Source organism: Orycteropus afer, unplaced genomic scaffold (genome assembly GCF_000298275.1).
Source record: "Orycteropus afer afer isolate SDZICR_OR568_19922 unplaced genomic scaffold, OryAfe1.0 scaffold00139, whole genome shotgun sequence".
NCBI lineage: Eukaryota > Metazoa > Chordata > Mammalia > Tubulidentata > Orycteropodidae > Orycteropus > Orycteropus afer.
Genome location: NW_006921726.1, coordinates 244035 through 255116, shown reverse-complemented (window position 1 = coordinate 255116; position 11082 = coordinate 244035). Strand labels below are relative to the sequence as shown.

The following is an 11082-nucleotide window of genomic DNA, read 5'->3' as shown; positions in this document are numbered from 1 at the left end:
TAGCCAATCATAGCATCAGAACTCTAAGCACTTGAGAGAGAGTGGGCACCTCCCAGAACATTGTTTTGTGCCACTCCCAACAGAAATACTCCAGGTGGACACCTTCAGCAATCAGGAGCTCTCAGTTGCCCATAGAAAATCCCACCTTGGAGTTTACAAAGACTTATGGGTAGAAAAGCGACACTAAGTAATTTACTACACCACACTTCCTTTCCTGGGCTTATCTTAAAAGTGTAGAGTCCACACCTGGGCTCCCTCACTCTTGAGCATACACAGGAGCCCAGCAAACACGAATATTCTGGTGAGGAAAGCTCGGTTGCTACTCACAAAAACAAGCAAATAACTTCATTTCAGCCAGAAACCTAATTCTAGGGCCAGCCACTTTCCAGGGGAAAGCAGAAGGGTCTGCCCAGAGCACTAGGACCTCAAGGGATGTGGCTTCTCCTTTCTTAGACTTGAGAGAATCCCAGCCAGCAGCACTCTCCATAGCCAGACATGGCAGCCTGTCTCTGAGGTCCAACCCAGTGATGAGGTTGCTGCCCAAATTCTATCCCCAGCATGCTAGTAGTGAGGGGGAATGGTTGTCCCCAGATGTACAGTCTTGGTGATTCTGTGCCCCCAGAGCAGGTGGCTCTGGTGATTGGGAGTATGATTGGGGGTCTGCTGCTGCTGCTGATTGGGGTGAGTTTCTGTCTCTGGAAGAGGCTATGTGTCACCTTCACCTACGAGGAGCTGCCCAACACAAGGAATATGGCCACCTCAGCTGCATCCAGCAAACAGGGAGACAAGTTCTGCCATTTGGGGGCCAGGACCCAGCGAAGCAGGTGAGGCAGGATGTGGGGTCAAGTGGCTTCTTGGCCTTGTCCAAGGCCCTCCCTACAGAGTTTCCTTGGGGCAATGCAACAAAGGCAACGCACTGCCATCTCCCTTCCTTGGGGCAGGGTGGGAAATAGATATGATTTTTGAATGCCTTCACTGCCACACACCATGCTGGGAGCTCTCACAAAGAAACCCCAAGATCCTAACAGCAACTTAGGAGGCAGACATGGCAAAACCCATTTCAGCTGAGAAAACTGAGGCTCAGAGGTCATAGTGACATGTCCAGATAGTACAACTAGTAAGTAGCAGATCAGGGATTTGAACACCGGCAGACTGACCCCAGAGACTCTGGCTGTGAGAGAGGTGTGGGCCTGAAAACTATACTCTTTCCTTTTTTTTTTTGGATCCTGTTGGCTTTTCCTCCTCTAGCCTCTGGCACTCAGCCTTCTCTGGGCTTGGTGCTCTGGAGCTGCACCATTTTCTGGCCACCTCTATGCTGTCTCCATACCTTTGGACTGGCTACCGGGTGTGCCATTTGTGGTGCCACTTTCCCTCCAAGGCCGAGACTGGATACCTCTGCACAGTGGAGAGTGGATCTAGGCCCCACAAGACCCCTACCCATCCCTGGAGCTCGTGCCTAACCCTTCTTGCAACAATCTTGGTGAGTATTCTTGCCAAGTACTGCCCAGGGGATAGGGGTTGTTTGGGCCAGGATGGACCTATGTGCTTTCACTGGGCTTGGCTGCAGAATACAGCCTGGGGTGCCAGACTAGCCCAGAGACCACCCTTTCTGGGTACTTCAGTTTACCAAGTTTCTACTGCATCCCATGCCCAAAACATGTGCTGTTTTGGAGTTAGATCTCACCATGACTCTGTAAGGGAGGACTTTCATTCCATTTTACATATTCATAAACTGAGGCTCAGGAAGATTAATGGCACCTTGCCCAAGTTCACAGAGGTTGTATATGACAGAGGTGGGATTGGAAGCCAGGAGTGTCTTGGGGCAGAATTGAACTGGGTCCTATTCCATGGTTGCATGGCTTCAAACCAGTTCAATCATGGCCAATACAGAGAGAACAGACCCAAATTTGTAAAATGTAGTTTTACCAGAATAATAACTGGAATGGGAAAATCTATGAGAAAAAGCCATAGAATGGGAGACTGAGAAAGCTCAAAAACCATGCTCATTGCTATCAAGTCGATTCTGACTCATTGTGACCACCTTTGGGTTTCTGAGGGGGTAAATCTAATGAAGGCGGTCAAATGCCTTAGGCACTATGCCACCAGAGCACCCAGAGAGACTGAGAAGGGGTATAATAAGTCCTTTCAGGAGCCTTATATGGGAGATTGGCTTCTTTCCAGGACTATGGAAAGCTACGGGAGCTCTGGTGGTGTAGTGCCTAAGACATTTGACTGCTAACCAGAAGGCTGGCGGTTCAAACCCACCAGCCACTCCTCGGAAGGAAGATTGGACAATCTACTTCTGTAGATATATTGTCTCAGAAACTGTTCTAGTTACCTAGTACCACTCTGACAAGAATATACCTCAAATGGGATGACTTGAAAAAACAGGAGCTTATTCTCTCACAGTTTAGAGGCTTTAAGTCTAAGTTCAAAGTGCCAGGCTCTCGGGGCTGGGTGAAAGCCCCGCAACCTGAGCATCAGCTCCACCTCCTGCTTCTGGCCCTCTGAAGCTAGAAACTTTTCTTCACTCAAACAGCTGCTGGCTGCTGAGATTGACAAGCCCAAGGTTGACAAGTAAAAAAGCACAGTCCTGATGCTACCAAACCACATGGCAGGCCATTAATTCAAGTCCATTGAAAGTCCCAAGGTTGGCAGAGCATGGCAGCCTGCTGAACAATGACACAGCTACATTCAAGTGTGCCATAAGCTAGAGAGCATTCCCAAAGCTGCTTTTTATAAATGGGAAGCAGAGCACATCTCTAAAGCAGCTACTCAGCTGCTGTGATAGATCCCACCATGGAGCTGACTGCCAGTCTCATTGTGGGGAATAACTACCACCAGCTGTCCAGCCACTCAACCAGGCCCAGCCAAGTTGACACACAACTTTACCACAGAAACCCAAGGAGGGGTTGCTATGAGTCAACTCAACTCGAGGCAGTGAGTTTGTTTTTGTGTTTGTGGAAAGGTACACACAATTAAAACAATGCAGTTGGCCACTATCTTTGAGCTGGACACAACTGTTTCCAACTTTGCTGTTCAAAGGAGTTGGTTTCTGAGCAACACACACACTGCCTGCGTTTTCTAAGAGGGATTAAGTTTCTAGCAGGACATCAACCTATAACTTTTCCCATTCTGGTTACAGTTCAGGTATACCCATATTTTACAAATTTGGATCCATTCAACTTTTCACTTTCTTGGCCATGACTGAACCAAGAAGAGCCAGTTCAAAGCCCTGCAGGGATGGTGGGTTGGTGGGACGAGAGACCAGAAATGGTAGGAGGTAGAAACCACTTTCTGCTGACCTCTTTGCTCCAAAAACCTCCAAAGAGACCTTTCTAGGAACCACGCAGTAATCAGCTTGGCCATCAAATGTGAAGGGGAAGAAAAAAAGACACCCCTTGATCATGGAAACATTCTCTGCATATCATAGGAAGATGCCAGGCCAGGTTCTGAGAAGGCTCTGGGGATGGCCATCCATCACAGGTGGCAGTAGGGTGTGGCAAGTGTGGAGTGAACAATGGTACCTGTTTTGGTTACCTAGTATTGCTCTGACGAGAAATATACCACAAATGGGATGGTTTAAACAAATAGGAGTTTATTCTTACAGTTTGGAGGCTTTCAGTCCAAGTTCAAAGTGCCAGGCTCTAGGGGCTCGGTGAAAGCCCCTCAACCTTGGGGTCCAGCTCTGCCTCCTGCTTCTTGTCCACTGGAGCTAGAGGCATATCTTCACTCAGACAGCTGCAGGCTGCTGAGGCTGAGAAGCCCCAAGGTTGACAAGTAAAAAGGCACAGTCCTGATGTTACCAAAGCACACAGCAGGCCATTAACTTAGGTCCATTGTAAGTCCCAAGGTCGGCAGAGCATGGCAGGTTGCTGAGCAACGACATGGCTACATGCAGGGTCCAAGCATGCCAAAGGTTAGAGACCATTCTCAAAACTTCTCCTTATATACAGGAAGCAGATCACATACCCAAAGGCAACTACTCAGCTGCTCACAGTAGATTCCACCATGGAGTTGATTACCAGTCTTATCATGGGGAATACTACATCCAGCTGCCCAGCCACTCAACCAGGCCTAGCCAAGTTGACATACAAACATAACCATCACAGTACCTCTGTGACAGGTCTCAGGGCAGGAGGGACAGGCATGTATATACAATGCCTTGGTACAGACAAGGAAGCTGCACTGGAAAAGGTGGGTGAAGTTTAGTCTGAGAAGAAGGTGGGCGGATGCTTCCAGGAGAGGCTAGTGAAGCCAGAAGAGGCTTGGCCAATAGGGGGATGGCCAAGAAGTGGAAGGTGCTTGGAGTTTGCTTTTGTTCCCACCTCTGCCTTCCCTCAGCTGGCTAGACCTCCCAGCCTCTATATTGCAGGGATTGCATGTGTGGTGGGGATCATCAACTCAGAATTGTACAAGTGCCCTGAGGACAAGTGTGAGACTGAGTTCTCTGAAGGCTGCCTGGGGCAGCTGTGGTTCTCAGTGGAGTACCAGCAGAAGGCCGAGCTGCTGCTGGTGGGGCTGATCAAGGCTCAGTGGCTGCAAGCCCCATCAGACACCTGCAGCCCCCTGGTGAAGCTCCACCTGATGAGAGACACATCCTGCAGTCCAAAACCAAGTGTAAAATCGCCAATCCACAGCTTCATCTTCCAGGTAGCACCCATGGGATCAGGAGAGGCCTAGGGCTCTCCAGAAGCCTAGGAAGGAGCAGACACTGTAGGACAACCCAGCCACCCATTGCTGGCCAGGGCCATGCATCCCCTGGGACCCAGCCCAAGAGTCAGGGTCAGGGTCTATAGATGTGGGCAAAGGACAGGCCTGGGGAGTGGGTGTCAGGAAGCAGAAATAGAACATATTTTTGGAACACCTACTCAGTGCCAGATGCTGGCCCATAGTATAGAGAGAAGTACCCCAAAGCCCTAGAGCGGTGTGAGGTTTCTGGCAAGGTTATCCAATGGAAGGAGAGGGCAGGATCTTACTGGAAATACCCAGCCTCCTTGGAGTGGGAGCAGGAACTCTCTTCTACCTTCAGGAAGGCCAGTGCAGGGACCCTGAGCCAGCTTGGCAGAGATCTGGGAGCCTCAGCAGATGACTGTGGCATCACATAAACCAGTAATCCACACCTGCTGAGAGGCCTTGGACAAACATTTTCAAGAGCTAGGCAACAGGCTGGCAGGAGAGTAAGGAGAGGCCAGTCAAGCATTCAGGAAGAGTGTAGATTGCCTTCCAGGGCAGGAACAGGGAAGAGTGGGGGTGTGGGTCCAAGCCATAGGTTGTGCGTTGGGCTCTTCTGTGAAAAGTCACAGGTGGATCTGCTCCCCCATGCTTGAGGCATCAAAAGCCAAGACAATGGCCTTGCTGACTAGCACAGTCTTCTTTGAACTTTTGTACTTATTGTTCTTGACTCACCACCACCAGCACCACCACCCACCCCACACACACATTTTGATCCTGGCTCCTCTATGCTTCAAGGAGAAAGACAAGAACATCAGTATTTATTGAGAAACACTTGTATGTCAGACACTGCTATTGGGAGTTTACAGCTCAGAGAGCAGGCACATTATCCTCATTTTGCAGGTGAAGAGGGTGGGGTGACTTCCCTCAGACACACCCCGCCCCAGCCTGTGCCCAGCATGGTGCTTCTCACACCTTCATGTGCAGACATATCACCTGGGAGCCCTGCTAAAGGGTAGATTCTGAATCATGGGTTTGTGGTAATGTCTTAGCTAGTGCTGCTGTAACCAATACCAGAAATGGGTAGCTTTAAAGAATAGAAATTTATTTTAGCCTCACAATTCTGGAGGTTTAATATCCCAATCCAGATCTTGGCCATGTGGGTTCCTTTCTTGTCGGTAATCCCAGATACTCTTTGGTTTCTTGGTGATGCTCACATGGCATGTCTTCCTGAGTGTGTGCTTCGCTCTGATTTATCTGCTCTTTTTATAACTCAGAAGTGATTAAGTTTAGGATACACCCTATACTTATATGGACTCATTAATGTAATATTTGATTATATTATTGAAAGTGATTACATTATGTTACATCTACAAGTATAGGGTTAGGTTTCTAGCACATATTTTGTGGGGCACTCAATTCAGTCCAAAATACAGCCTTCATTTCTAACAAGATCCCAGGTGATGGTGGATGTGGCTGGTCCATGGACCACCCTCCATAGCAAGTCTCTGGCACAGTCTCACTTCCCTGGTGTTCTAGGCCTTGCTGCTAAGAAGGGCCACTGAAGATGCTGGGGCTTGGGGTGTGTAGATCCTTGGTTGACACAACCCTCACTGGAACAGCCTGTTATACCATCCCATCCCTGATCCCATGCCTGACCCTGGCCTGGGCCCTCATCACCCTCAGGTGTCCAGCAAGAGCATCATACAGAGGGTGCTGAAGTTCTCTGTGTACCATGTGGACAGGCAGAGGAAACATCACTTCCTGGGCCTGGTGCTATTCCCTCTAAAGAACAAGACTCTAGTAGGCAACAGCCAACATATCTGGAGAGACCTGAAGGCTGAAAGCCTGGAGGTAAAGATCACAATCACTAGACAAATGCTACCTGTGTGTCAGCACTACCTTAATCATCCAATAGATGTGGTGAGGTCCACCACTCCTAAACCCCCAAAATGTGCTCAAAGTATACTACCCACCAGCCCTGCAAGTGTGACTCAAGCTGGGTGCCTGGGCCCTAAGCTACATGGGACACCTGGGAAGGGATGACTTGGGGGCAATGAGAAGCCACTTAAGGTTCATTTGCCCTGGTGGTCACATTACTTGAGCAACCTGAAGAAACCATGCTTGGATTCCCATCTAGGTCAGACCACATGAAAGGTGATACCCTGGATGACCAGCCAAGGGAACTATTTACCCTTTGCTTCCTCATTCCCCAGGAAGCACCCAAAACAGGCCTTGGCATTCCACAGACATGTTTTGGATCCTTAGCTCTGATCCATACTTCTGTGTGATCTTGAGCAAGTCCCTTTAACTTCAGTGTCCCCATTGATAAAATGGTGTGTGAGGCCGAAATGAAAGAAGATGGGCTAGGCCAGTAGAACGGTGAGTGACTCTGGGGAAGGTTTCCTTGACTTCTCAGCATGGGGAACTCAGAGAACAGTGGGGGCAATGCCTCCCCAAGTGACCAGGTGCCTTCATCTTGGCCTCTGCAGCCTATCTCTGAGTTTGGAGACCTCCAGTTTTGTCTCAGCTACAACAACTACCTGAGCTGCCTGACAGTGGTTGTGCTGCGTGCCAAGGGCCTCCAGTTCCAGGAGGATCAGAATGTTGTCAGTGAGTCTTCTGCCTTTTCTTCCTCAGGGTCTGGGCTGGAGCCTCACATTTGGCCACCTTGAGTCTGCTGATACACAAGTGCCTCTGAGACCTCCTTCCCTACTCCCTTTCCAGTGAAAAGTTCTGATGTTAGGTCCCTGTTCCCAATTAGAATCCAAGGCTGCACCCTGTGGCTTCCACTAAGGGTTCTACTCCTATCCCTAAGACCAAGTCCTGTCTTGGCTTTGTGACCCTGACTGCCCTCTGTAGTCTGAATAGTCCCATTCCTTTAGGGGAGACTGCTCCTCCCTGCCCTAAGGGGACTCTCCTGTTCACTGATGCACTGATGCTGGAGTGGAGGAACTAGAAGGGGAGAAGTGGAGGCCCTGGCCCTTCCTCACTGGACCCTGTCTTTATCTGGGTCTGCCTGGCAGGTGTTTGTTGGCTGGTCTTGGCATAGATGGGGGTCACTGAGAGTAGGCTGGAATTTAGAATTTCCACTGTCCATTTAAAATCCCTCTGAGCCCCGTCCCCAAAATAATACAGCCATCTGAGCCAGGAGGTGTATAAGAGGCCACAGGAGGCTGAGGACCCAAAGGCCAGGGCTGCCCCCATCTGAAAGGGGTAAACAAAGGCCTGCCTGGGCCCTGGAGGTGTCTGGAGGCTGATGAAGGAAGAGAAAGGGAGATGAGCACTTCCTTGGCCATAAAACATTGTACTAATAATCAGCCCATTTCCTTAAGTCATTCCCTCTGACTGCAGTGATTAATGGGGACTGGCTGCTGGGTGTGTGTCCTCCTGACTGGATTCCACAGATGGGGACCAGTGCAGGGGCTTCCACCACCTGGCCCAGCCCCATAGTCTGCACTATCCCCGCAGGTGTTTGTCAAGTTATCTGTGATGAATCACAACAAGTTTGCCAAGTGCAAGAAGACTTCAGCTGTGCTAGGCTCTGCCCACCCTGTGTGCAATGAAACCTTCAGCTTCAAGATTGAACCTGCTGAGCTGGACACGGCCAGTCTCAGCCTGAGTGTGCTGCAGAGCACAGGGATTGATGGTAAGATTGCCCCCCACACCAGGTCACTAGGGCCAAGGGCAAGGAGAGGCCCTATGGAGCATTTGAGCCATGGCCAATCCCCCATGCCATGCCCTTCAAGGTGAGGACAAAGAACTGAGGGGCTGAGATCTTGCCCAAGGACACAGAGTCTACTGGTGGCAAAGCTGGGATTTCATATTTAGCTTTCACCCAAAGTTGGACTCTGTTTGTGGTACCATCAAAGGGGTTAGGAGGTAGCCTCTACTACCCTCTTCTCAGGAAAATCACCAGGCTGGAAGCCAGTTAATGCCCATGAATGCATGTGTTCCTCACATTTCCCCATGCTTTCTAGACAAGGATCCTGGGGCCAGGGACAAAGTGGATGACAGGTCTGAGTTATCCCAGACTGGTGCCCCACCCCTCTGTGTAGAAGGGCAGAGTTGTGAGGGGTGGATTGGACACAGGAACCAGGCCTCAAGGCCCAGCTTCTGCTGTGGCAGAGGGTGAGTGCACAAGGCTTGTGTTGCAATCCCTCTTGGAATGTATTGGTGGGCTGATAGACCCCTCAGCTCTTTGATGTGAGTGAGGAAGCATACCAGTGGGTGGGGGACAGTATTCAGTGTACCTGAAGGTGAGGATGCAGCTCCTGCAGCTCCAGAGCCAAAACAGGCCCCCACTGGGTTTGTTGGTCCTGTGCTGAAAGAGGGAAGGGCTTGTCTCTTTGTTTGAGGGAGGAGTGAGGAAGAGAGGGAAGTCACTTGTGACTAGGTGACTTGGCTTCTGGGCTTCAAGAATTACTCTGCTTTCCCCTCTGCAGAGAGCCATGAGCTGGGCTGGGTGGTAGTGGGCCCCTACGTGTATGCCCGTCACAAGGAGCTGGAGCACTGGGACACTACGGTCAGCAAGCCTAAGGACCTGGTGCGGTGCTGGCATGCACTTTCCTGCAGCCCTGAGCCCTGAGCCAGGCCCAGACCTCGCCTTCATGCTTGAAGCCAACTTTTACTCAGTAATTCATGACCAGCCATAGGCACGGACAACATCTCACAGGACAGCCAGGCTGCTGAGCCCGGGGAGTGTGAGTATGATGTGTAGGAGCAAAGAGGAGAGAAGCAGCCCTGGCCTGGGTCAGCAGCTGTGACCAATCTCTCATGACCTAGCAAGCCCAGGGAACCTTCCTGCCCCTACACCATCTTGGGGGGCCTGCATGTAGAATCTTGCCATAAGCCCTGGTCCTCTCAGATGCCACTTGAACCTGAACCTTGGACACTGAGAATAAATACTCTGAATACTTAGCAGTAGCAGAGCTGTATATTCTGAATGGAAATGCAGGGGAAGCTGGTTACTTGGCAAGCTATGGATGGGTTGATGCTGTGTCTATACTGTTTTTTGGCTGTCCTGTTCTCTGCTTTCTGTCTGGGAGAGGAACCAAACTGCTTGGAGAAATTATAGAAAATATGCCCAGAGCACTTATTTAATTTAGGCCACGAGAAATATCATAATCCCCCTTACCCTGAGCTGCACATGGAAGTGTGGTCTGCAAGTCACTGGAAACCTAGGCAACACAGCATGCCCACACAGCTCAGGAGAGAACGCTCTCTTGTAATAAGACTCCCAGGCTTCAGAACCTGTAGGGAAATGTAGTGTGCCCTGGCCCACATGCTGGTTAGTGGTAGTTTTCCCTAATCCGTCCATGTATGAGGGAAGGAGAGCCTAGTCTCATTCATCTCTGTTGTCTTTGTAGGTCCCTCGCAGGCTCTGACAAATCCCACTCTCCCCATAGCTGAAAACTTCCCACTTCAGACTTTACAGGTGTTCAGCAGCCACTTTCTATGATCAGTCATTCTGGTTAATGGTGTCTGGCTTCTGGAGCTCTGACTTTTGGCAAGAAATTGTGAAAACATGGGGCTGAGAGCTCCTTCCTTAAAACTAGCAGTTTCATTAAGATTATCATGTTGTGGTCATTTTGCTGTAAAATTCATTAGATGGACGTTCCCACAAATCCTAGTCATCAGCTTCCTATGAAGTTGGACTTCTGGGAAGGGGCAGACATTGTGCTTGTCATTGTTCCTCTAATAGACAGTTTGTATTTTCACCTGGATGCTGTGGAGCTGGGTTTCTTACTTGGCTGCAGTAGTAGTGTCTTTCTTTGCAGATGCAATGTATTATTGTTGTATATATCTACAACAAAACTTTCAACCAGTATCTGTTTCCTCTTCTTATTCAGTGAACAGCTTCAGGAAAGAAAGTCATAAACATTACACTAGGTTTATATCTTTTTAACTTCACCTCTGGTCTTTGTAATTGCATAAATACATAAATAAAAGCTTTATCTGATATTTGGTATGGAGGTCTCTCAATGGCACAAGCAGTTTTTGTTCGACTACTAATCTAAAGGTTGGCAGTTTGAACCCATCCAGCAGTACCATGGAAGAAAGACCTGCCAATGTGCTTCTAGGAAGATTCCAGCCAAGAAAACTCTGTAGAGCACACTTTTTACTGTGTAACACAGAAGGTGACTATGAGTCTAAATAGACTGGACAGCAAGGTGTTTGGCCTTTGTGTTTTGGTCAGTATGGACAGAATACTCATCTGTCAGTCTACCACCCATCTGTCATTTTGTTGTACTGTGGTGGCTTGTGAGTTGCTGTGAAGCTGAAGGTTATCCCACCAGTATTTCAAATACCAGCAGGTTCACTCATGGTGGACAAGTTTTAGCAGAGTTTCCAGACTAAGACAGACTTGGAAGAAGGCCATCCACTTCTCAAAGAATTGGCCAGTGA

General features: G+C 49.4%; 1 protein-coding gene across 1 annotated transcript; it reads left to right on the top strand.

The window, feature by feature from the left end:
- Positions 1 to 627: 627 nt before the first annotated feature.
- LOC103201008 (synaptotagmin-15-like) lies at positions 628 to 9262 on the top strand. The gene is given in 10 exon segments (XM_042781621.1): positions 628 to 823; positions 1337 to 1480; positions 4376 to 4579; positions 4582 to 4639; positions 4641 to 4653; positions 6361 to 6528; positions 7167 to 7287; positions 7701 to 7702; positions 8146 to 8323; positions 9120 to 9262. Coding segments are annotated over 10 exon segments (1206 nt in total). The 5' UTR covers positions 628 to 648.
- Positions 9263 to 11082: the final 1820 nt, after the last annotated feature.